The following is a 27,695-nucleotide window of genomic DNA, read 5'->3' on the forward strand; positions in this document are numbered from 1 at the left end:
TCATTAAAGCTGAACTGAGGAAAAAGTGAAAGATGGTGAAAACGGGGATAATTACATGCACTGATCCTCTGTAATGACAGCTTAACTGAGGAGTTTCACTATTTCTGGAGTCCTTCACAGGAGAATAAAAGATCTAGACTAAAATATTTATATATATTTTAGTGCTTGTGTCATACGTTTGGCATAGAAAACTGACACAAGACACAACCAAAGTGAACTCAAACCATCCTCTTTCATTCAGCCAAACAAGATTTAACTGCTCAATACAGTTAGCCATTCAGACCATATTTAAAAAATACTGACATATAAGGGGATCTTATGTGCTGTCCCACTTTGGAAGGAATTCAAAGCCATGCAGCTCTACAACCTGCATGCAGAAGAGTTAGGGCCACATCCAAGTTCTCTACCAGCTCAAAAAAAAAAAATGTATCTCTGCTAGTTTCTCTCAGACAATGGATAAAAGTAATTGTAAATTTCACTGGAGACTTGTGATCTATCTACCTTGCCATTCTGATGAAACATGGTTCAGTTTCTGTGTTACAGACTGTCCTGGGTTCAGCTGGGATAGAGTTAATTTTCACAGCCGGGACAGCTGACCTGAACTAGTCAAGAGGATATTCCATACCGTGTGACAGTATATAACTGGGGAGTGGGCTGGGGGGAGCTCTCTCGACTTTCGGTGGGGGAAGTGGCGGAGGGTCGGGTTCCAGGTGGCGAGCAGTTGCACTGTGCATCACTCGTTTTGTATACTCTTTTATTAGTACCGTTGCTGTTGTTGTAACTTCTCTTTTTGTGTTGTCCCAGTAAAGTGTACTTATCTCAACCCACGGGGTTCCCTTTTTTTTCCCTTTTCTCCTTTCTGATTCTCCTCCCCATCCCACCGGAGGGGGGCGGGAGGAGTGAGCGATCGGCTGCGTGGTCCTTTGTTACCGGCTGGGCTGAAACCACGACACAGACGTTCTATCATTAAAAAGGGATGTCTACCAAACAAAAATACAGGACCTAGCAAACTATACATTTTTAAAAATATTTGCTAGTATGTTTTTACATTACGGTGGTTTCTTCAAGGTGTAAAACTGTATCTGTAATTAATAGCCAGATTTGGGTTTCCTTGGTTTTATTTATCACACATGTTTAAATATAACTATACTAAACCAGAAAGATACCTGTACTGAATTAAACCAAAGATCCATATTACTAAATAAATACCCTGTTTCAGACAAAGGTTAACTGCAAATATTCAGGAAGATGAAACATAGTAGGCAGCACAGTGATACCTCCCCTAAAATGCTTCACCAGCCTCTAGTGCAGCTTGCAGCACAGCTTAAGCCACAGTGCTACCTTTTATACAAAATAGACTTACTGGATTTTACTTCATAAATTTGTCCTATCCCTTTTTTTATAGCATGTATGCTTTTAGCACCTGCATCATTATCCACTGACAAGGATGTCACAGCTCAATTAAACACTAAGAAAACAGTCCTGTACAATACACTTCTTTCCATTTAAGATTGATAGAAGACCTGTGAATCAATTCTTGTAACATCTATTTTAAAAATTTCTTCTATTATATTTTATATTTACTGAATGCATTTTTTTTTATCAACTATTAGCTTGAAAGGATCAATAAGTCCTTAAGTAAATATCATAAATCTTACAATCGATAATGTATAATTTATATGTTTTGGTCCAGTGTGACACCAGAAAGTCTTGTTATGCCATTCTGTTACTCTGCATCCATATTAAGTTACTAATTGTGACCAGAACAGTAAATGACATAATGATGGCATATTTGGAGTGAATTAGAGGCTAGTTTTCAAGACAAAAGGACTGATTCTCTTGAACCTTCCAGTTTTTCTATATAAGAGGGATAATGTTCATTGGTCAGGCAGGGTATCTGGGGTTTTGGCATTTCTAAAGGATTTTCTCACTGTAAAAACATATATCATTGCAACAAAACGTGGTGGGGTTTTTTTTGGGGGGGGTCTCTTTTGGTTTTTGTTTGTTTGTTTACATTAAGGATATGTCATTCAAAATTCTACCACAATTAAGAACTTTTGCTTTGTCTGTGAAATTCACTGAAACTTATGCGCTTTTTTTTTAAAAAAAAAAAAAAAGATGTTCCCAAATTTAAGCCCACAGCCTTTGTATAAAGACTGCATAGAGACATCTTCAAGCCATCTTCAAAAGCATCAGCTTATCAAGTTATAGCAGCTCAGTACTTCACTCAGCTGCACTGGTGTCTGCCTGATAAGCGACCTGTCTTACAACTGAATCATAGCTCTACAAGCATATATTACAGATGCTGCCAGCTACCTGGTCTATTTAAGGGGTACAACACCACTATATTCAGTTTTCAGGTGCAACACAAATGGGAAATTAATATTGTTATATGGTTCTCAGGCAGCTATCCTAGCTACATAATAGACCCTCATGAAAAAGAAAAGTGGGAACCTTTAATTTCAACCATTTATGTTAAAACTTTATGAGAGATATGATACATGTGTGATAACTCAATATCATCACTCTTGGGAAAATGTCAGTATTTTTTGTTAATAATTTAAGGAGTGGTTCAATTCTTAATGTTACAAGTTGCTATCCAATCCCTACTAGTAATTTGCTGCCTCCTTGGTAGATCTCAGGCTGATCAACACAGTGAAAGAAACACAAAGAACTTTAACACAAGAATGTTACGGGAAAGAAACATTTTGCACCTGGACAAAGAATTAGAACTGAGGAGATCCGAGTTCGATTTCCTGCTATGCCACAACCTCTTGCGTTAACTCAGGCAAATAATTTAATCTCTCTGGCCCTTATGTTCTTTGTTGTCTCACTGATAACAAAGTGCAGAACTTAAGCAGGAACTTAGGTTTCTTAATAGTTCTAAGGGAGAAATGTATCACCTGTAAACCCACACACTGTTAATAAAGATATTAATGGGTTAAAACAGAAAGCCTCTGACAAGAACTATGAACATACATACCAAAGGGACAGATGACAAAATTAATAGAAAAATAGGCAAACATGGAATACAGAAGTGAGGGCCATCAAATCCAGCTTTCCACCACCATGGAATGCTTTCAGACAAATCTAAAATGAACTGCTTTCATAAACTGAGTTCTTAAAATAATTTCCATGTTGTTATTGTTGTTCTTATTCTGCTTTTGTAAAAACTAAACCAAAAAGTTTCCACAAAACTCTGTATTTGTTACTCCCATTGGAAGTCTGTTCCAGATACTCCCTCCTAACTGCCAGGAAACTTCTTCCATATTTCCAATGTATTCACAATCAGATAATACCATTTGTTCTTGGGCCAGTACTGAACTGCAACACGCATTGCTCTTGCCTAATATTTATTCCCTTTAGTACTTTTGTAGAGAGCAATTTTATATCATCTGAGCCTTCATTTTATTTGTCAAAACAACTTCAACTCCTCTTGTAGAACAGACTCGTCATTCCTGGCATCGTTGTGGTAGTCCTCCCTCTAACTACTCCAGTTAGAACTAATCTTTATTGGGTGATCAGAAATGCGTGTAAGAAAGATGTAGAATAAATCTAACAACTCGATGTACAGCAAGACTAACACTTCTCCCTTTGCTGGAAATACCTGATCTGACAGACTGGAGAGCATCTGCTGCTGTACCACCCTGTTGCATTGGTGGCTCAATCACATTGCTACCAGGTTGTAAAGTTATTCTCATTTGCTGTCATTTACAAAGTAATTAACCTGCAGTTCACAGTAAAAAATTGTATTACTTTTCCGTAGCTATATATATGAATAGCTATTATTAAATTTTCTATTATCCAGCCTTTTAAGTAATCTGTTACTGTTCAGATGGAATACAAAGTCATGTTTCAATCCACCCCATGTGAATCCTGACTGTTCTCTAGTTCAAGTATTATTTTAACTTGTCACTGTTGCTGTCTGAGAAGCCTCAGAAGGAGGGAGTAAAATTCAGAAAAAAACTCAGGTCTTTAAGTGTGAATATGGAAGCTCATCCTCAAAATAAACAGAAAATCATTTTAAAGAATTTATAAATTATTTTAAGGGAAACACGGAGCACTCTCACCACTGATAAAAGGCAGGCTTTCACTCATAACTAGCAACTTGTGGAACAAAAGCACTACTCCAACCAATTAAGTATCAGGAGTCAATTACAGTCAGGCCATGATACTAGAGGATACAATATTATAAAAAAAAAAAAAGAGGTTAAGATGATCACTCACAATTAGTATCCTGGGCAATCAGAAAAATTTCAGACACTAAAAGAAACATCTTTTCCCCTTGAAAAGGATGTACCACTGGTTTTATAAACTTTTTTCTTTTCCAGGACTAAATGTTCAAAAATCCATAGACAACCTGCTGAACACCAACAGTGTCCTCATAAACAGTCAGATCTGGTCTTTGCTCTGAATTGTCATTCTTTCTGTCTTAATCCTCAACTCAAACCCTGATAAATTAGTTTCTTGAGCATTTTAGTCTTTTTCAAAGGAACATCCTGTTTTCATCTTCTGTGCCTAGAAAACAGTAGCTAAATGGTTTGCCAGAGAAGGTATTTCAGTTCTGCAAGTATCTTCTTTATGGTAAGACTGCAACCCTTCTTCTCCAGTATGGGATTCCTAGTCATGTTTGCCACATCCAACTTTGCATACTTAAAGCTTTTACATTCTCAAAGCAAAAAAAAAAGATGTTTCAGAAAGAAGTTGGACCTCATATCTCCCCATCACCATGTTTTGACCCAGAGCTCTACCTTGTAATACACCATCCCAAAGCACCATGTCCATGCATGTCCATCAGATGTTTATTATTTCTCTGTTCCCAAAAGCCCCAAACTCGTTCAGAGCCTTTCATCCCCCTATATACTGCAACGAACCTCTCCTTTTCCTATGCAGCCCCTAATGCTTTTGCACATCAGAACAATCGCTCATTTACCAGACTGAGAGCTCATTCAACAAAAATTCATGGAAAGTCTCCACTGGGAGAAAAATAAGATGTGCTACAGAAAAGACGATGTGTAGCTGCTCTAAATATGTGAACATATTCAATATATATTTCCAATTAGTACTGCTGGATTCTCTCATCAATTCTTAGCTAAGGATAGCAATAGCCTGATAAACTCAGGTTTCCAGATAACTCTTGGCTTTCTAAATCTAAAAAGCATTGAAATTGAGCAAACTTTTTATTTTCTTGCTCTGGGTCTTGCATGTACTATGTCTTCCTTGCAGATCAAGCTGTCGTCTACAGAAGCTCCTAAAATAGGCACATAGTCTGTCAGGGTTATGAACCACCAATCTATACAGTGCTGAAGTCGTGAATTCTCTGAATAACCTTTTCATAACAGAGCCACTGGTTTAGTCAAATTTTGCTGAAACATTTCAAAAGCACTCTAAAAACAAGCAACTGATTGGATAGACTGTAAACTAACATTAGTATGACAGAAAGTTCTTAGCACCAAATATCTGTATGATAGCAAATTTTAAAAGAGTATTTGTAGCGTTTCTGCTTTTGAGAAGGTGTCATAAAACCCAATAAATGTGGGGTTTTTCTACTAAGACATTTAAACACAGTTTAATGCATGCACTCTTTCCTCAGGAAAGCTGTAGCTAGCACAACCCTCTCTGGAAGACTGCCTTAATAATTAGGGTAAGCAGAGACAAAGACAGTACAGTACAACAGGCTAGTCAACTGTATATTTACTAATGTTCAGACACCTTCCATCTGGAATATCAGAGCTACTCTGAAAAGGTGGTCATGCCTCTGAGGCCTTAAGTGTGGAGATTACATAGCAGCAGATTTCTGTCCTATTCCTTCTCTTCATTTTAGTCATCTCAGTGGATAGTTGTAAACATTAACAGTAAAAACTATCATCCTGACTGACTAACCAGGAAAAGGTGAACAGAAAACATAAGTGGCAGAAGAAACACCACACCTACATTGCAACTCCATTTGACTAACATGGTAGAGTGTAGTAGAAGTTTAAATACAGACTTTTGTTATTAAAAGCTGAAAAATAATGACTTTCAGGTGTGGGGGTTTTTTGTTTTAAGTACATCAACACTCTTTAAGGTTTGCTTTTTTTCTGCATGGTTTATTTTTCTACTTATTGGTACGAAAAATTACCTCCTCTTTCAGCGCATGTTTCTTCTGCTCCAAACAGATTTCTTTAGCACGCATCAACTGCAAAGTCTCCTTAGAAACTGCATACTGAAGCTTTTCCATACGTTCCACTGCTGCTGCCCATGCTGCCTTACCAAATTTTTTCTGGTCTGCTCGCATTCGATCATACACAGCTACAGAAGGGAAGAAAAGGCAGATAGCTTACCATCTACTCTTCAGGTCACTAGTGATTCTACTGCTGAGACAATGCACACATTTGTACCCAAAAGCATACAAAATTCTCTTAGCAGGGAGCAGTCATTCTACAGAGTACTAAGGTTCAAATCTAGGATGTAAGTACTCTTAGGATTCATGTAAACATGCAATTAGGTATTTGTTGATGGTTTTATCATTGTAATTCCAATTTTTGTTATCCACAGAAGGACCATTCTGAATACAAAGTACCTGACCACTTGAACCAATGGTTCAGAATTCTTGACTTAATAAAAATATCTCATTAATGCTACCACGTGGTCTTAAACTGCATCCCAAATTTTCCCTGCTTCTGAAAGCACAAATTATCAGCTACTAAAGTCTCCACTTTCCCTTAATAACTTCTATAGTGCAGTCGTAAGTTTAAACAAATCTGCAGATTGAAAAAAATTATAATTTAAAATAAAAATTTCAGCTTGATCTCAAGTACAATTCTGTAAGAATACTGAATTAAATTTAAATAACATCTATCTTTTCACTCAAAATGCTGGTTGCTTCACAAATCACTTCAAAATAAGTAAACAAATTATAATCTGATCTTAATACGCAGAGGCGAATGAGAATCTTTTCATGAAGACTTCAGAGTAGCACAAGTCCCTTGCCTGATTCAGATTTTCTGCTCTTGAGCTCCAGGCAACATCTAAGCTGACACACATGAGATTTTCACCATTTTTAATATATAGAACAATCACATGATACTGTACACTTAGCTTTGCAAAGCAAAAACCACGGAGGCCACACAATCAAAGGGGAGGCATTCAGTCCCCAGGTGCTAAAAGATATTACATGCAGTTGTTAGGTAATAAAAAATATATGTTCTCATGTGTTTTTCCTCTGCCATCTGTTAGTGTTTTGGTATGTAAGACCACACTGTGATCAGCAGGAGGCCAAAAAAACCCAAAACATAACAAAACGGGCAAACAACCTGTCTACCAAAGTTCTATGGTTGTAAACAGTCTCCAGGCATTTCATTTCCCAGTGTTTTTCCCCACAATCTTAACTGCTGTACATAAAAAAAGCATGTGAACAAAACAAAAATAAATAACTGTAAATACACATTCTTCATCAACTAACTGGGTATTTTATTAGCTGCCTTTGTCATACTGGAAAAGGAACCGAACTGATTAAATACATTTAGAATTTGCTCTAATTAAATTCATTCCAACATGCTTGACTGGTTTAGTCACTTTTTCAAAATGGTGGAGTTTCATGTTATCCTTAACATGGGTTGTCACCGAAAGGAATCATTTTGCAGTGACTGCTTCTCTTGAGGCACATCTAGCAGTCATGCAGGGAGATGACAAGAAACCTAGCCATCCAAAAATATTTTCTCCCAGGGGTATGGCTCATTTATCTGGTTGCACAATGACTATCACCAAGGCAAAGAAAGAAACAGCAACCCGCAGCCAAGCAGGGAAGACAGTGGGACATAAACCCTGTCAGTAGTAGCCCACAGTCAAACGAAATGAAGTGACATGAACCCACATCCTCGGGTGTGTTTGACCTAATAAACTGATTATTTAAGTTAAAATGGTACAAGGATGAGAGTGCAGATGTACATGGCAAGTCATATGACCTGGTTTTACTGCACCAACTCTTTAGTAAAACTGCTGCATTCTTCAAGCATAGAAATGCCAAGGTTATATCCATGAAGATTTCTGATTAACAGAGCAGCTTTCACTAAGTAGTCAAACTGAGCTGTTGCTTAATATTTAGAGCTATGAAAAAAACAAAAAATCACTGAAAGGCAGGGGAGACAGGAAAAGGAAATGAATTGAAAGGTAATAAACACTTACTATGGTGGTCTGCCATATCCAGTACAGAAGACAGAATCCATCACAGACTCTATGCTTCCTAAATCCTTTGCAAATGTACAATGCAGCTAATACAATCACATTGAGAAAGTCATTGTGAAACTTTTATCTAAAATTTCTATTCTGCTCACTTCTGTTGCTATTCTGAAAAAGCTTATTGGTAAAAGATTCAAATAGACACAGAAGAAAAAAAAATGGGAATGACAACTGCATTTTCTGCATGGAGGATTGATGAAAAAAATAAGTAACAGTACAATACAGAACATGGCAAACATTAAATAAATTTTTAAAGATCTTTTATTTGATGGATAGGATAGTAGAAAATAACTACCTTTCTGTGTTTTAGCTGTTATTTCAAAGTATTTAACTGTAAGATCTTGAATAGAAAGCACAGCCATGTGGGCTTTTCTCTGCCAATCAGCATCTTCTTTTTGCAGACTCTCAATTCTTCTGGGGCCTAGGTAGTCATTCTCTATCGAGATCTGAAAATAAATCAGTCCATAATTAACAACAAAATTAATTGTTGCTATTTTGCCAACAGCAACGAGTTTCAAGGTGGTTAAGAAAGAAAGAAAAACAAAAAGGAGAGAAAACTACCAGCAAATCACCATGGCTTCCATTCAACAGAAAAAAACTCATTGAAGAGCTCCCTTCTGTTGAAAAAGTACATCCATGGTTTCATTACTATTCTTTCTGGAAGCACAAAAACTGAAATGTAAATTTGATTTCTCAGCATGTTTTTGTTAAATATCTTATCACCTTCAGATAACAAGCATGCTTCATCCAGGCTTTCTTCCAGCTTGAAATATTTCATTTTGAAGTAAATGAATGCTTTTCAGTCAGAACAAAGCTAGAAACAGAGATGTCTTGGGGTAGTGGTAAGTGATCACCACCATTTTAGTAGTTTTTTCTTTGTTATAGATGACTTTTAAAAACATATTTTCCTAGTGCCTGGGAGTTCAAATATCTTTTCATTGCCAAGATCAAGGTAATTATCTTGAACTATCTGAAGCAAGTAAAAGATTTGGAGTTTCTTTTAAAAATTAATAAAAATATAGTATGCTCTCCCCAAACTTGAAATTTTTACACACTCTTTAAGTCCCACTATACACAACAGACTATATGTCTAAGTAATTAAATATTTAAGCCTGCTCCTGTAACACCAAAGCCTTAATTCTGAATATTTTTCATTTACCTCAGTCAGGAAGAAACCTCACTGGTATAGACAAAACCCCCCAAACCAAAAGTGCTCATAATCTTATATGTCCCCAGATATTTTAACCTGAAGTTCTAATGGCTCAGATATCAATCTTGATTTCACAAAGCTTCAATTTGGTCTCAAACTCTATAGTTGAACTGGAAACAATAGGTTTTTAAGTGACTGTTCAGGACCTACCTCTGCATATCCACTCATCCCATCTCTTAGAAGGATAAGTTTTATAAGTAAAAATATATAGACACCCTCTAAGTAATTGTGCATTTCTTGAGAAATGTTTAAACTAGTTTAATAAGGTATTTTAATATACTTATGTATTTCTAAAACCCTTAGAAAGGCAACAGGCAAAATAAAAATGTGGACAAATGATAAGAGTAATAATTTCACTAGATAGGTTATAACATGTAATTCAATGGAGCACATATGTACCATGATTCCCACAGGGAACGCTTATGAGTGGACAGACAAGAGTTTCCAAATAAATGTCAAACTGTATGTATATACCAGTGAATGATGACGGGTGAAGTTAATGCTTTCCACTTACGCAGAACTCTGAAACAGCAAGTTCCTTTGAGAAGCAGGATAAAAAACAATACAGTTAAAAGTCTTCCTTTTCTATTCCTTGGTAAAGATGAGGTAATTTGATACTGGAATTTACACAGGATCACTGAGTAATGTGAGTAACATTCTTGTTAGGCATCATTTCTAAGAGAGTAAGAAGCCTCGAAGTAACATTTCTTCATCAAGTTTTGCCTGCCAAAACATTATTCACATATGGTGCAAGCTAAAGAGATTTATGACGGCATAATACAATTGTATCTTTGTTCCGTGGAGCAAGTATTTACAAGTAACAAAAAAGGGAAGCATTTTTTCATTAACTGCAATCCCAAGTATGTCATCCGTGCCATCACTGACACTGAGGGTATTCATACAGCAAGGCACAGAAAACCCAAGAAGACTTTGCTTTAGCAATACCCATACAAGTATGCATAGTATGTGCAACCATAAGCAGATGGTCATGAACCTGAAAAGCTTTAGAAACTGGAGGAACAAGGAAGAAGATGGGATTGTGAACATTTATGAGGATGGACCAGTTCAACCTGGTACAGTTACTGATGCATACCTTCCCCTTGCCTTTATTCATCTGCAAGCAGCATACTCCACAAATGTCTACTGTCTGGATGAAGGTCCTCAAGTAGTTGCGTGAACAAGAACAGACCAACACCATGCCTTAAGGCTGCAAAAACAGTGGCATGCAGCAACAGTGGCAAGCTTAACAAAAGTCTGAAAGGAGCCCCAGAAAGATATACAGGACTGAAGCAATTGCCTAATGCTGCTTGAGCTGACCTGCCCTGATGCTTAGCAGTCTTATAGCCTATACCTACACAGCTTCATTATCTAGCAAGAAAGTCGAACCCTTAGAATTATTGACCATAAACATGAACAGATGAAGATTCTTCTTGAAGTGTCTTGTAGTACAATCAAAAGACCAAGGTACATCTAATGTTCATGTTTGAACTCTGCATTCTGCAGCTTGGATAAGGGACACGCACACTATGTTAACTTTCTGGCTCTGAAGCCATGAAATGATGGAGGGATGTGCTGGTTTTGGCTGGTTTTGGATCCATGCTGAAAACAGTGTTGATAATTCTGGGATGTTTTAGTTATTGTTAAGCAATGCTTACACAGACTCAGGGCCTTTTCTGCTTCTCACACCACCCCACCAGCGAGCAGGCTGGGGGGGCACAAGAAGTTTGGAGAGGACACGGCTGGGACAGCTGACCCCAACTGACCAAAAGGATATTCCATACCATATGACATCATGCTCAGCAATAAAAGCAGGGGGAAGAAGAAGGAAGGGGTGACGTTCAGAGCGATAGCATTTGTCTTCCCAAGTAACTGTTATGTGCGATGGAGCCCTGCTTTCCTGGAGATGGCTGAACACCTGCCTGCCAATGGGAAGTGGTGAATGAATTCCTTGTTTTGTTTTGCTTGCGCGCACGGTTTTTGCTTTACCTATTAGACTGTCTTTAACTCAACCCATGAGTTTTCTCACCTTTAGCCTTCTGGTTCTCTCCCCATTCCACTGAGTGGGATTAAGCGAGCAGTTCGGTGGTGCTCTGTTGCCAGCTGGAATTAAACCACAAGGGAGGAGGCTCTCATTGTTTCAAAGGGAACGTCCATTCAACAGGTGAAGAGAGAATCTTGGTGCCAGTGGGGAACAGTCTTTGACAGGTGAAAAACTCCAGCTGCTTCCTTGAGAAAGGTGGCTAGCTACAAGCTGAGGATGAACCTTAAACTGAAAAGCTTGTTCCCTTCACATTCGAAGCTGTTGGACCAGAGTACGTTGCTTGTTCCAACAACCATTTAACAGCTATGCCAGCCAGAGGCAACTGAGGTTCAGGGTGACAAATTCAGAATGAGAAAGTACAAAAACAAGCAAGAGCTGCAAATGCTCAGAAGATCCAGGATCCCAGGCTGATTCCTGGAGTAACAGTCCTTAGCCACAGAGGTCTTTGTAACTCTTTGGATAGTCTAGTTAAGTTCAGGATAACAGTGTGACCACTTGCTGCCACTTGCTGCCAGCAGAAGGCATCTCAGAACATTCATGGGGCAGCAGGTGTCAAATGGATCAAAAAAACTGCAGGGAAGTTAACTATCTATCAGCATGCTTGGCATTGTGTATTACATAGGTAGTCTTTTACCTAGAGCAGCCAGAGATATTCTCACGTAAGGGAGAAGGAAAGCAATCGAGTTGCTCTAATGTTTCACTTCATGAGAGGATCTAATTTTGGGCAAAGCAGACTTGTCAGAAGGAGACTCCAGAAAGGTATTCAATAAACCCAGTCTGCACTGCATCCTTGAAGACAGATGCTTGCTTCCCAGCTTTGTTTCTATTAGGTCAATGACTTTCTGAGTGGCAGCAAACTTTAAGTCCCCTTTAGTACCTTGGAAGTTGCAGTCTCTGGGGTCTAGCTGTCTGCTGCTCTCTGCTTCTCCCAGCAGGCTTGCAGTGTTCCTGCCCAAGCTTACTTTCCTGGGCTTGCCTGACATACACACCCTGTGGCCTCTGAGAGCCTCTCCATTGACCTGAATGTCCTCCAGTGCTCCCTGTGGGAAAAGCAATCTTTTCCCATCCAGCCAGTGCACTCCACCTGATTCAATTTCTCCATCAAGAAATGTAACAAAGAAAAATGGAGTTATTAAAAAAAAAATCAATGTAAAAGAAAATACTGCTAGCAACATTTCCAAAAGTAATTACTGTCATTCTTTATAATCAAGACCAAATAACTGTGACAAACTAAAAGACAGAGTCCATGCAAACAGCCACTTTTGGCCATGTACCTGGCACACTCTGGGGAAACATGGAAAAGATAGCCATACTGTGATTGTAAATACTGACAATCACCAGTCACTTGAGAGAAGAATTATCAGTTTTCAAGTGCAATCTACCTAGAAAATTATTATAATCTCCCAGTTATTAATGAAATTTAAGCTTGTCATCCTTTCAGAGCAGGACAGACAACCACCAGAGGAAAACAGGGATGAACAACTGAGACACACTGGTAAAATATACATGGTCCCCTTTGACAAATGGCTGTCTGAGCACTACGGCCCAGTCCAGTAAAGTGCCACTACAGCAAATATATACAAACATAAACTGAAAATTGTGATTTCATATAAGTAATATAATTTGGGTGCATTTACATAGAAAATAGAAAATCTTTAATGTTTGTGCTGGTTTTGGCTGGGATAGAGTTAATTTTCTACATAGTAGCTGGGATAGTACTACCTTTTGGATCTGTGCTGAAAACAGTGTTGATAATTTGAGGAGGTTTCAGTTACTGTTGAGCAGTGCTTACACAGAGTCAAGGCCTCTTCTGCTTCTCACACCACCCCACCAGCAAGCAGGCTGGGGAGGCACAAGAATTTGGGAGGAAACACAGCTGGGACAGCTGACCCCAACTGACCACAGGGATATTCCAGACCATATGACAGCATACTCATTATATAAAGCTGGGGGAAGGTGGGAATGTTCAGAGTGATGGTGTTTGTCTTCCCAAGTAACCATTATGCGTGATGGAGCCCTGCTTTCCTGGAGATGGCTGAACACCTGCCTGCCGATGGGAAGTGCTGAGTGAATTCCTTGTTTTGCTTTGCTTGCGTGCATGGCTTTTGCTTTACCTATTAAGCTGTCTTTATCTATTAGTTGCTGGCTAGGGTTAAACCATGACAATGTTACCATAGGAACTAGAATGTAAGCCCATGAAAAAAAATGGTAGTTTAACTAAGGGAAGACCACAGCTGTAATAGGGAGAAGAGCTGGGGAAGAAAGACAGGGAACCTGCCTCTGGAGGTCGCAGCTTATGAAGAATATACAGCAGCTCTCCTTCTCACCTACACCACCTTCACAGTGGAAGTGACCACTGTCTCCGTTTACCTTAGCTAAGAATTTAAAAAGGAAAAGGGAAATGTATGTGGACCATTAACTAGCAACATGAAGAGGCTCATGAGTTTTGAAGACTTTGTTTTCTATATTCTCTTCACTAATTACTCAGCTTGATCTAAAACAGTAACTCTCATTACAGAATTAAAGTAAGCTCTTACGTGCTTCTGCATTCCATTACTGTTTGCAATGCACGCATAACATGTTTATGCTTCATTTTGCTCACCGCACACCTTTATGATGCGAGCATCTTTTGTTTTTATAGTCCATAAAAGAGCACAGGTCATTTTATAGACTAAACAGAAACATATTTTTTAAATTACTGATGTCCATGTCAGATGTGACTAAGAGAAAGCACCAAAGAATTGAAATGGACAGAGTGAGGAAAGAAAAACTAAGAACTGCTGTCATCTAATTGACATTTCTTTTAAACATATGTATCTATTTTTTGATTCAGTAAAAATTTATTTTAGTTAAAAATTAAGAAACTCTGATATAATTGAGGGTTTTTCTAACCTAAAAGGCTTTTCAGTTCCCTAACACTTTCTCAAACTCACTTTCTCATCTGGAAGTTCCTCATTTGGACTCAATGTTCTGCAGAAAGTGTGGTCTAACAGACAAACCTCTCATCTCACAGCCAGATCACACAGCCAAATCTATAGTTTCTCTTCTAGTAATCACTTTCTCAAAAAAAACATTCCAGCTAGTCTTACTAAAAAAATTATATTCTCTTTCAGAAGAATCCAAGCCTCATGGCCAAACCAGCTAAGATTTTTTTCCCCTGACAATGAAACTCGCTTTTGAAGACCTTCATGTTTTGCAAGCTTTATTTCAGATAATGCTTCAAAATAAGAAAATTATGGCAGCTTTCACAAAAGTGGTTGTCAGAAAGCAAACAAGAAGAGGAAGAAACAGCAGAAGCCATCAACTTCAACACAACATGTAAACATCTATTTCTATCAGCTACTTCTTCAGAGTAACAGAACATAAAAGAACACATTTTTACACCATATGGATATGTTTCTGAAGGAAAACAAATTAGTTCTTCAGAGGAAACAGAACTGAAAGGAGGTGCCTAATCTAGCCTATGCTCAAGTAAGAATGAATCAGAGAAGCAAGACTCTTCTACGGGAATCATTCTTCTGGAAAAGTTCACAGATTGTTGTTGAGCTTTGAAGGAGTAAAGTAAGTTTATTGTGAGAAGGTATGAGAAACAGGCCTGCAACTATAGGATTTTCTTAAGTTGTATGTAGTATACATCTAAATAAATAGACCTCAAGGGTCTTTAATACTTTCCAGGTTCTTTCTGAAGACTGCTGGGACAAGAATGGACAAGACTGACAGAAATAGACTTGGGCCAGGTCACATTATAGCTTAGGCAGGGATCTGTCACATCTGCCCAGCTCCCTTTGTTATCCTTCCCCTAGACAGTCTTGTAATAGGCAACAAAGGAGAAAACCATGAGATCTAACAACAGTAAGTCGGTTAATTAAAAGAACAAAAAAAAAGTAAGTTGAGGTAGCACTACAGATTGCAGAGGCAATATACAGAAAGGAAGCAGCTTCATACATAAAGGAGTGTTTCAGCTCAAACACACAGCTACCTTACTTCTGACACATTCCAAGAGGCCAAACAACCCATTCCAACCACAGCCTGCTGGGTATAGTAGGCAGAAAGCATGCATTCCAGCTTCATCATCCATTCAGGGATTTCTCAAAATTAGTCTTACAGGTTTTAATTTACCTATGCTCCCAGCTGGTAACACAAACCCAGCAGTACTTCCCAAAATAAGTTATAAACCCATATGTACAGCCCCAAATATATTAATTGAAAGCACTCAGCTGTAAAAAGGGCTTTACAGATTTACCAGTTTTATCCTAATGAATACTGACATGGGCTTTAATGTTAATACATACAAACTAACTGAGATTGGGTGGTCTAGATTCCTTAAAATATCTGGAGACTGGGACTAGTAATACAAACTACAGGGGTTTCGATTATCTTAATCAAAATACAGGAGAACAACATACACAATTCAATAAAGATAAAGACTGCAAACAAAGTAACAAACTAAAAAGCAAACAAGATGTTAGGACATACAGAAAGAAGACTGAACAATAATGGCATTGTACTACAAAGTGCAGTGGTGAATGTTTTTTCCAGAACTATGGATAATGCTGAAAACTTAGGTATTCAGAAGAGGAAAATCATAGAAGATTAAGGTTATGGCAAGAGTAAGAGGAATGACTGGGATTATTCAACTGTCTTTTTCCCCAGACACATAGAAGTGTACATAAAGGAGCATTAAAACTACTAAGTTAAGGTATTTTATACTGGTAATTGACAGAATTAAGGCTAAATTGTGCACCCAGAGTTATGCCTTCCTTATTTATCCATGTGTATATCATAAAAGCTTTATTTACATTTCAGCTTCATGGACTGAGCTTCAGGCCAGAAAAAATTCACCTTCAAAAAGAAAGCTTCATTTTTTTTAAAAGAATATATATTTTTTTAATATGACATATTCTACTAGTTTTTTGAAAACTTTGTTTAAGCAAGTGAGCTCGAGTGTTAAAGCAAATGGGCTTGAGTGTTTCCGGACATTCTAGTTTCTGCTTATGGGTGAAAAGGATTTGAAGGATTTTTAAGTCTTCAGTTAAAAAAACCTTAATATATACAATAGACAAAATTTTAAGTGCGTCCATCAAGAATTCATCAAAATACGGCTGACAATTTTTATACACAGATACACTGAAAAAAGGAAAATAATAAGGACACAAGCATTAGACAAATATAGTATAAAGTCAACAAATATCATGAAAGCTTACAAAATTTTTTTCAGAGCACTATGGAAAAAAGTACTAGAATTCAAACTATTTACAGATTTAGGTAAACACAGACTTGAAAAATTTACACTCTCATGATGAAGTTTTTCTGTCTGTGAGGACCTTAAGCCCCCCTCCTCGCTCTCCACAGCCTGCACAACATTACATCAAAGTCTCTTCCTTCTTTCCTTCTCCCTCCCTACCTCCAACACTGCAAAAGAAAAAAATCATGCATCCCCAGTTTTCACCCTCCTTTACTCTGATCCTTGCAAGGACACAAAATTTATTATTTTCTGCATGTTTAACATCCTTTCAGAGTTTTGTCAAGATGCCTCTTTGAATGGATGCTCTGACTTTGCATCTTTTTGCACCACTTCCCCCAATACCCTAATCTTAGATCAGATCCAAGGCTGTCCTGGCCCTCGCTTCCAACTGTAATTACTACTAGCAGTTGGAGAAAAAAAAACATTAAGACCCAAGGTATGGATACATTGATAACTCCCAACTTCTGTTACTAAATGGTTTAGAGGCTTCCTGAGTTGATGGCTAATCTGAATCATTGTTAAACAGCCACTGATGGGTCTGTCTTTTTCTGGAACACATATATACTGAGTGTCCATAGTAAACTGTCAAAATTATTGCCATAGAGCATGTAACGTGTGTTCAGTAAGAATTCAATTGTTTTTCCTTTATTTGCAGGCTGTTTTAAAGCACCACAAGTTCATTGGGGGCCCCCTATTTTTTTTTTTAGTATGAGAAAGACTGAAAGAAATCATTCAATATTTTCTTCCCCTCATAATTCATGATTTATAGATCTCTTTCTTATCTTACATGAATTACATGCTTTCCAAACTAAGGCAATCTGATTCATTTACTCCGTCCTTGCACTGAGGCTGTTTGCCGGGAAATACCCTTACTATACTCACTGCCATCCTGTAACTACTCTGATCCTACAGTATGTTTTGGAGAGGAAACACTAAAACTGCAGCATTCAAGATGCAAGTATACCATTGATATATACAAAGGTGTGATGTTTTCTATTTTGTTTTGGTGTTGTCCCCTCCCCATAATTCAAACCCCTTCTTTCCTCTTTCAAAATGCTGAATGGCAAGCTAGTTTTGGAGAACTCCTCAAGATAATTCTTATGCCTTTTTCCTCAGGAGTAACAGTTAATTAAGTGCATACAAATGTGCATGTATACTTTTGGAGGTTGTCATTGCCCTTCTGCACATGCATTACTTTTTATTTATTGACAATTTCACTTATATTTTATTATCTAGCCCAGCCTTTTGTAAGGGAACTTAAAAAAAAAAAAAAAAACCAACAAAAACAACAAACCCCCCCAAACCCCAAACATTTTGGCATTCAAACACAATCAGATTTTTCTGCAAGTCTTATTAATCAGTTCTACAGTTGAGCAGTTTTGTACTCGTATTTACTTTGCAGACAGACAGATTTAAATGATCAGATACATGCCACAGTTTTGTAGTCAGCAACCTCATACAAAGAGTTCAGTTCCCTCACTGATTCAGACTACCAGCCTGCCTTCCATCAGATCTCTTGTTAAGAGCATTATTTTTTCAGAAAGCCCATAAACCCCTGATTTTAAGTCAGCAAAATGTTTTGCTATGAGTTCATACAATAGTCTAGAGGATTTCTAGTTCAGAATGTAAACAGACACTGACATACAACCCTTCTGAAACAGACTTTGAGACTATAAGGACTATCACAGCATAATTCAGCATATTATACCAGTTTCTTAAACAAGAATTCAATAGTTTCAACACAGTTTATGACCTTAATTTGCAAATCCAACAATTTTGCATAAACTTAGATTACCATTTCTTCCCTACTCTACAGGTTTTTCAAAAGCCAAATTTGTTTCACTATGATTCTGATGATATGATGACGCATCTTCAACTACAGATACACTGAAAGAGACTTCAGAATTCTCTGAAGTGTTTCAGTTTCTCCAGTGAGTACAGCCTTAGCTTTTTTTACTAGACGTTTTTCATCAACTTGTTGTCAGCAAGTCACTAGCCTGTAACTACTGGAGTATTACCTGCAAAAGCGAGAGGAATGAAATTGAGCTGATTGCCATGCAAGTAATCTATACATTTTAATCAGTGCTGTTTTAGTGTCCTCCAATGTGCCTTGTGTAGCTTTGTTTTCCTGTTTTCCACTGCAAGACCACCATGCACTCAAAAATATTACATGAGGCTTAAAAAAAATAAAAAGGCACAGTTCAAAAACCAGCTCACTAAGACATCAGTTATTCTAGAGCCAATGATACAAACGTGGATTTAGTAATACAGAACTCATCCATTTGATGTATGGGAGCAACACTACAAACTGACAGTATGAAGCACTGACATCCACTCCCTTCCCCAAAACATCTTCAGTTGACTGTGAGACTTTTTTTAAAGTAATCTCTCTTTAAGTATTTTTTTTAAGTAATTCTATTTTGCTAGCTATTCTCATCACTAAATTTGTCTTCTCCTTTGAACTTGTTTCATGCTTTGTGAAAGTATTTTTTTAACCAAAAGTTAAAATGTTTAATGCAACATAATTTATTTCTAAGTATTTCATTTTACACAAATTAAAGTCGAATTAGTTATAAGGTTCACTACTGCAATTCACCATCAAGTATTAAACCAACAAATAAATCCACATATGGTTGAGCCAGAGCTGTATTTTCAACTATATCAGCACCTGCTTAAAGCAGCCTCAAAGGGAAGCACAACACAAACTAATAAAATGTCCTACAATTTGAAAAAAAACTGAATTTGATGAATTATCAAGACATATGCTGCTCCAATCTTGTATTTCCAGTGCTAGACCTCCACATTAGTGTATTTAAAGTCCTTAAAAAATCCTTACAATCAAGTGAATTAACATGTCAGTGAAAACAATGAATATGTATGCAATGAAGCCAAAAGTGCTATTAAATATATTTAACATATAATAACATTTTAATGTTCTCATTTCCTAGAGATGAATTGAGAGGTAATGATGACTGTAGTCTCTCATCTGTATCAAGATATTACCAGTTCTCAGTTAAGCAAATCCAGTTCAACTCAGACCTTCAAGAATGTTTGTGTCAAAGTTTTGCTGACATCTACATGTAGGTTATGAAACAATTTACCTTACATTTTATCTGTAGTCTAATACCAAGCACATTAAAAAAAAAAAAAAAGGCAAAAAAAAAAGCATGAAAAAAGAAAGCTTCCCACTGATTTCACCTGGGGTTTAATCAAACACAGTGCCTACTCAACATGACTGAAGTACTGTCCACAATTATAAGACCATAAAAATTCAAAGTAGCAAGGTAGTTTCTTTCCCTGTGTGAAGGCTGGTGAACACAACTACATAAAAGGCTTTGGGGCTTTGCCCATGAAGTTATTCTTTTGAAAGATTTTTTTTTCTTTTGTCTTTTTTTAAATAACCAGATTTGGTATCCTGTATCAAAGAACGCTTTGTATCTCAATCTTAAAGGGCATAAAGCTTGATCATATTAGTCTGTCAGTAAGTTATATAGCCAAATATCAACCACTAACTTGTCCCTCTCCTCCATACTTTCAGAAGAAGACTGCACTGTATGTGGAGGATCTCACAAAATTAGGATTTAACTATCTGAAATCAAAGGCACCAGAGCACAGGTATCTACTCTGCTGCTTTGAAATTTTGGAAGAAGTATTTCACCTTCAGGTTTCCAGCTACTGATGCCTATTACTTCCCACTTTTCTGCCATGGCAATGTGTATACTTAGCATACAGAAAAAATTGCTAAATTTTCACAGGGAAATGATCCATTTTGATAAATGAAAAATTTGTGGGTATAAATGTGAAACATTTTTAGGATCAAAAATAGTACCGCTTTTTTTAGTTCATTGGAAGTCTGATTTCTAGCAAAAAAAGCATCTTAAAATCTATTTAGAATTCAAAACTGATGCCAGATAAAATAATCTAGAAATATTGTTTGCCCTGTGATTTTAAGTTCATACTTGTCTTCCAGATTTTTGGAAAAATATACAAATAGCCCAAAACACGTAATACAGCATTTGAATATCAAGCTTCATCTGAGAGTCTGAAATCAGAAGAAATGGACCAGTAACCCTAACAGTGAAATTAAGATGCTAAAACTCACTGGTTGAATGTCTTTACATATTATTACATCTAAATCAGCAACAGTCCAGAAATAATGGAATTTAAAAACACCTATACAAATTCAGCACAGCTTTTATGTGTATATAAATTACAATACTGTCTTCAACTCCTTTATTATACCTTCTCCAGTATTCAGTGAACATAATTACAGTTCTGACTGTTTGGCTGGCTCATCAATACAACTTTTCACACTTACCTTACAAAAGGTGTCATACTAGACACATAGAACATGTAAATTGGCTTATATTTGTGTCCCACCCATAAAGGCCTTGGGGCAAGCAGGATTATTCCCCTATCATATATATATATATAAAATTTAAGCCCCAAATACTCCTGTGCTTGCGGTGTCCAATTTTTTTCAAGAATGCATGGTATCTGGTAAGGATTTTGCCATGCTTAGAGGGAGGTGCCCATGGATTTGAGCAGCACTGAAGAATATTAATCATTTATACAAACAAAACCAGGTTTCTGAAGCTGGTTGCCCAAAAAATCAGAAATATATTACTACTGAAACCATTGTTCTACGGTCAGCTGACTAGTCTACAATTAAGTAGAAATTTTGGCAGAAGTCGGTTCTCCAGAGTGACATTTCATTTCACAATAAGCCATCCTTTTCTCCTTCCATAACCTTCTACCTTTTTCATTATGCTTTCCAAAGCAGTATTTAAGTGCTTCACAATACAGCTTTGACTCCTCACCCCTACTAAATGATCCATCCTTCACACTACATGAGAATACATCTGAAAAACTAGCATACAATCAAGTTAAAATATATTTTAAAAAAAAAAGAAGGAAAAAAAAAGAAAAAAGAAAAAAAAAAGACTACTTCTATCAGGGACAACACTAATCTGCATTTTTAAGCTTCTAAATGAACTTCCGTTCTGGGCTGGTTTGGTTTTTTTTTGTTTTTCGTTTTTTTCCTGAAGAAGGAATCTGCAAAGAATACAGCTGTCCTACTCTAATAAGCCTCCGCTGATTGGACAGAATTTCATGTTTCTCCCTTCCCTGCTATAGGCTCGTCTCTTGCTAAAAGTTTCACAGCAACAACATAAATTTAACACCCAGGTGATATATCTTCCAATTTTTATGCCTTGCTCCAAAAGGACAAGACACTAAACACTCTTCCCAAATATCATAGGCAAAGCAATTAATTTCCTCCTAAATTCGTTCTGAAAACTGACAAAATGAAACTGATCAAAATACTTATTAAAAATCCCAAATTCTTAAAGAACAAACTAAAACAACTTCTCCACAAATCAAAAACAGACATCTAATAGAGAAAAGGTCTAAAAACATTAAATAAAGTAATTACAGAAGGCATATGCAATCTTGACTAAATACCGATATTTGTATTCAAGCTTAATTATCTTTGTAACTTATTTTTTCATTTTAGTAACACATTCTGCAGGTTATTCCTTCCTTACCCTGTCCTACATCCAAACTTTATCTTCCTCCTTGTCACTCGTTGTATGTAAACACTATTACACGTTCACAGCTTCCATTTCACTGAAGTAGTAAACATCAGAAATACTTCTGTTATGCACAAAAATGGAGCTAACTCCAGCCTTAAGGCTTTATTGAAACCTAAGGATCTTTGTTCCGTTAAGCCTGCCAGAAAAACATATGCAGCAAGTTAACACGAACCATTTCATGCCCAAGTTCTATTTATAAAGCAATTCTTCTACCCTAGCTACTCAGTGTAATATATGTTTTGTCATCATAGATACAAGTACTGCTTTCTTTCAAACAATGACATGAAAAACAAGAGATGGCATCTTTCTCTACCACACAGTACAGATGACCAAGTTTTATAATGCAAAAACTGCCAAGTTAGGAAGAGAACTTAATGTACATTAGATACAACTATGTACGACTAAAATAACCAACCACAGAACATGCCTCTGAAGTTTACCGAGATTATTTTTTCAGGAAAAATAGAAAATAAGGTATTTTAAAACTGGAATTCACAAGATCATTGAGGTTAAAAAAAACCCAAAACCCAAACCAAAACACAACTCTTAATTTGTATTTCCACTCTATATGATATTTACCTTTGCCTGTTTGACAAAAGAACAAAAAAAAATCTTTTCCTCTGCTATAAATTCAAATAAAATTGGAACTATTTCATCATGCTTTGAAGAAGGCCTTTTATTAAATGTAGTGTTCCTAATCTTCAACCGTATAATACATCAGAAAAAAATACTCATCACAATTCTCTATGCAGCAACATTTATCATCTGGGGAAAAAAAGCACTTTTAGTTCAAATATCATCACATTATCTCAACAAGTCAGTTTCAGATTGCTGAATTTTCTGAAAAATTACTTTAGGGACACTTTTTGAGCAATAGCTCAAAATAAAACCAGTTTTGGAATCGTAAATTCTCTTGCCTCCCTCCCTCTTTCTATACTCAAAACCAAAGAAAAGCACTATATTTTTAAATTGAAACCAGTAAAACCAATGTTGGCTAATTGGACAACCAAGCTGAGATAAATTGACATTTGGAATACAGATTAAATGAAACAAACCCATTTTAGCTTCTATGTTACAACACAAATCTTGGAAGAATCAGAAGGCTACAGTCTTTATAATCTGCATAAGAACTAATCATTTTATCAAAAGTACTTCTGATATGCAATAAAGACGAATTTGTTATTTTTGGTTAAGTATTTAAAATTAGAATTACTTTTAAAGAAAACAAACTTACTCATTATAAAACAGTTTTACCAAAATGTAGTATTCTTCAGCTGGCTGTACTTTTTTAGCTCTTAGGAAAATATACTGTTAAAGTGTTACAAATTACATACTTATACAACAAATTTTATACTTCTAATACACTTTCATGCTTAAGTGTTTCATAACATTAGATGAAAAGCTACTGAATTCTCATGGTTTATCAGATTATCTCAGAAAACTAAAAGGAAAAGTAACTTCATGTGTAATCTTTTAAACGAATTAACACTAATATAGATACTGTACGTATGTCTCTTCATATTTTATATACTAGTCGGTATTCCCAGAAATCACAAAATTCTAAGCTTCACTTATTAAATTCAACAAGAATTTGAACAGTCTAACAGAGTAAGTTAAGCAGGTAATGGTTAGCTATATAGGTCAGAGATGTTCTCACTCTTCAAAAGCACTCCTCTGAGTGGAGAAACCAGAAAAATAGGGTCAACTTCTAGTAGAGAAACCATCACTGCATATACTGCATAATAAAAGTACTAAAGAGTAAACACCAGCTAAAAAGCATGATTTCCCCATTAATATGAAGTTTAGTTACCTTTACCATACCTTTATCTGCTGTCTTCTAAGCATCGCAAGTTCCCTCATATCTCGGAATGGCTGTAGTAAGTACTGGTAGAGCTCCATGGTAGCTTCTGCAAGGCTACTGTAGGCTTCATCTTCCATTTGATACAGTTCAAGCAGCTCTATCATGCTTTCCGTGTTCTTATGTTTTTCCAGAAGCTGCAGAAAAAGTGCCAATTTTAGTGAACAGATTCAAACATTCCTGCTAAAAGCAACAGTCATTCAAAAAGCATTTTTTAGCCTCTTGTATTATCTTCCCTCTCCCACAAAATAATCCCTCAAACAAACAAATAAACAAAAAATCTTAATCCCCACCCACATCTTGAATTTAGCCAGTCAAGTATGAGCATGTCTCTGATAACCTTAACTCAAAGTGTACAGCACTCCCATTGATTTTTTCTTTCAAAAAATCCTGGAAGGTAATGAATATGACCACAAAGACAGCACAAAAAGCAACTTAGTACAAGAAATCCATAACGTAGTAATCAGATATGCTACTTCACACATTTCTCACTATCAGGTGTCAGGAAGGAATGATAGGAAAGGAGACAAAAGAAGTCACATTTTGATTTTGGGGGGTTTTTTTGGTGTTTGGGGTTTTTGTTTTTGCCTGTCTGTATTTTGGACTCACACAGTCCCATTATATCAGTGCAGCTCCAGATACAGAGAACAATCTATATGAATCAAAACAGTGATCTGCGTTTCTGATGATTTTGCCTTCTCGTTTGTGATTTTAGCTGAGACAGGTTAGGCATGAAATTTCAAACACATGAAGTTCCCATTAGATATTTTTTTAAAAGGATATTATTTAAGTATTATAAGCTTTAAAAGAATACTCAAAATAATTTATGTTTTAATTCATATAAGAGAACACAACATCAAAGTCCATCCATTCCTTCCTTTATTTCTCATGAAATCCATCTGTTTGTACAAATTTGCTACAACGTACGTTTTTAATTTATATGTCTCTTTTGCACCTATTTTGGGCATTTGCCTGGGCAGACCTCATAAACTGCTGGAAATCTTTTACCATGTCTAAAAAAATATTCAACTGTTTAACAAAAACTAATCTCATACAGACATACGGAGTGCTTGATGTATTTACAAAGACAAGATTATCTGAAATTAATTCCCCTCTTAGGTAGTTTTCAAAGTCAAAGTCTCTTGTCCTGTTATTATCATCTCAAAAACATATATTCACAGTTCAAGTTTATTTAAACTTAACATAAATTAAGAACACTATGGAACAAGCACATCGTATCTTCTAGCTGTTCATTCAGGTTGGATGCCAAGCCTACATGAAATATTCTCAGGATATTCAACTCCATCAAGTATTGTAACTAGAAGATAAAATAGAGGGAGCTGCAGATTAGAAATTGAAGCTTTGGTCAACAGTCCTTTGGTGTCTGCTTCATTTATATCCCAGGACAGTCAAGAGAATTCTTGATTACCATACTGTCTACTTGGTTCGCTCCATTACATTTATATTACTATGCTGTGTTTCAGTTACCTGGCTGGGTAAGAAAAAATTTCTCTTTCTTCATAACATAAAATTTGATTCTGAAGATCCCCATAACCCCACCTGGGCTTCCTTTGAAGCACTAAAGATTGGCCAAGATTAGAGAAAGGATGCAGCGCAGAACGCAGAGAGCCTCATAGTAGCTTTATTTACATGTTCAGCATTAAGATAATGGTCAGATGACAAGCTCGGAAGAGCTTTCCTTCAGCAAGGCTTAGCACAGATGAAAGGTCTGGGAGAGATGGTGTAGAACAGATGTGATGTTCCTCAGCAGCATGAAGCCATTTGTTACGTTACCTAAACAATTTCACCTAGGAAATTGTTCCTATTGCAAGGTCATTTGCTCTGTCCGTCTGCTCTTTTCCAGCAGCACGTAATATTTTGTGGCATTTGAGTTCTCACAGAGTACTGGGTAGTGGTTTGTGGCTTGCAGTCTGTAAAACTGACATTTTATGAACTTTCAGGGTTAAACACACATAATGTAACCCGCAATTATAGGGACAGAAGTCATCCCCGATGCTCTTGGGTTTGAGTCCTAAGTCCCTATGGATTTCAAGCATTATTCCAGCCCACTAGCTCTTTTAACCATGTAGCCTATAAAGCCACCTTCTTCCTCAGCTCCTCTTTCTTGTTGCTAGTGCCTAAAAACAGAGTTGCCATACTCAGGCCTTCTCCTACAACTTCCCCCTGGCACTATCAGAAAACCCTCTTGCAGTCCCAAAGCTGTAATAATCCCTCTGTTAAGGTACTGAAAAACCAAACCTTTCTTCTCAAGCCATCCATTACAAGCAGGGTCTCTATTATTAGCACCATTTCTACAGCACCTGTAATGTTAATTTCCTTGTAGTTGCTTAGGCTGTTAGTATCTTCTCATTAAATAAATTTACACCTTTGTTTCATTGTGAAACCCTACTATTCTACTAAGATACAAATCCTAGAGGGCAACAAAAAATGACAAAAATTAGAGAAAACTTACCACCATTTAAAGGAGAATCTTAAGTGATCTTATTCCAGGAACAGAACAATACCATGCAGGGCTTTTTTTTCATTTACAGACCATTCTTAAGGCCTGCTTAATAGTTCTGATACTCTGGAAGAAAGCCACAACTTTGCAGAAGCTGGAGTGAAAGTGCCGGGAAATGAAGGACCATTTCAATTTTATGACCATCAGTATAGTACAAAGACATCTTAAGGACACTAAAAGCAAGTATTTGCATATAACTGGTTGTTCAGTGAAAATCATGTCCATCACTGGAAACAGTATGGATAAAGTAATGAATTATCACCATATTCCTGCACATACAGAAGATAAGTAGATGGGCATCATTTCAAGGTCTTGTTCATGTCCAGTTCTATTTGGTCTGCTGCTGGGGTTACCCCAATCTTCAGCTTAATCCTCAACTCCTTCAGAAATACCAAACCCTCAATAAAAAAATACAAGTGAGGGCGGGTTATTCATACAGAATATATATATTCTTAAATTATTAACACAAGGTAGGCAATTATTCTTCCTTCCTAAGGCAATGATGCACACAGAATCCACTTCCTGTGCCCAATGAAGAACTTTCTAAATGAAAATGGTGACAAAATTTCATTTAAACTGCAGTTGCCAGAAAAGACATAACAAAACACAAAAACTGATTTGGAAACCAAAGAGCATCACCTCACCTGGTTTGCACCAAAGACCAAAGAGCTACTGAATAGGGATATTCTTCAAAACAGGCAGGAAGGCTACCAGGCTGCCAGCATTGGTTATATACAGCTCCATTACACCCATCCATCTATTAACATGTTCTTCTACAGTTTATTCAGACAGTGTTTTGGTGAAAAACACATGAACATTAACCTTTTCTACAAAGGCTGCAAACCAGCTCAAAGCACACTGAAATTATTTTGTCCTGTCAGATCAAGTCCATAAAAGTGCTGCCTCAAATTTCACTTGGATTAAAAGTTACATGAGAGGAAGAAGAAACAGAAGAAGTGTGAAAAAAATCCAGTTTTGAAAAAGAAAAACAACACAGAGAAATTAT

The 27,695-nt window shown here is 36.7% G+C and overlaps 1 protein-coding gene across 1 annotated transcript in view; it reads right to left on the reverse strand.

The window, feature by feature from the left end:
• JMY (junction mediating and regulatory protein, p53 cofactor) overlaps positions 1-27,695 on the reverse strand; it is a 74,428-nt gene that overhangs the window by 26,905 nt on the left and 19,828 nt on the right. Inside the window, exons 2-4 of the mRNA XM_069775796.1 lie at positions 24,132-24,305; positions 8,516-8,666; positions 6,122-6,291 (exon numbers count right to left, since the gene is read on the reverse strand). Of these exons, the coding sequence (XP_069631897.1) occupies positions 6,122-6,291; positions 8,516-8,666; positions 24,132-24,305 (495 nt within the window). The remainder of the gene's footprint in view (positions 1-6,121; positions 6,292-8,515; positions 8,667-24,131; positions 24,306-27,695) is intronic.

Source organism: Haliaeetus albicilla, chromosome Z (assembly GCF_947461875.1).
Source record: "Haliaeetus albicilla chromosome Z, bHalAlb1.1, whole genome shotgun sequence".
Taxonomy (NCBI): Eukaryota; Metazoa; Chordata; class Aves; order Accipitriformes; family Accipitridae; genus Haliaeetus; species Haliaeetus albicilla.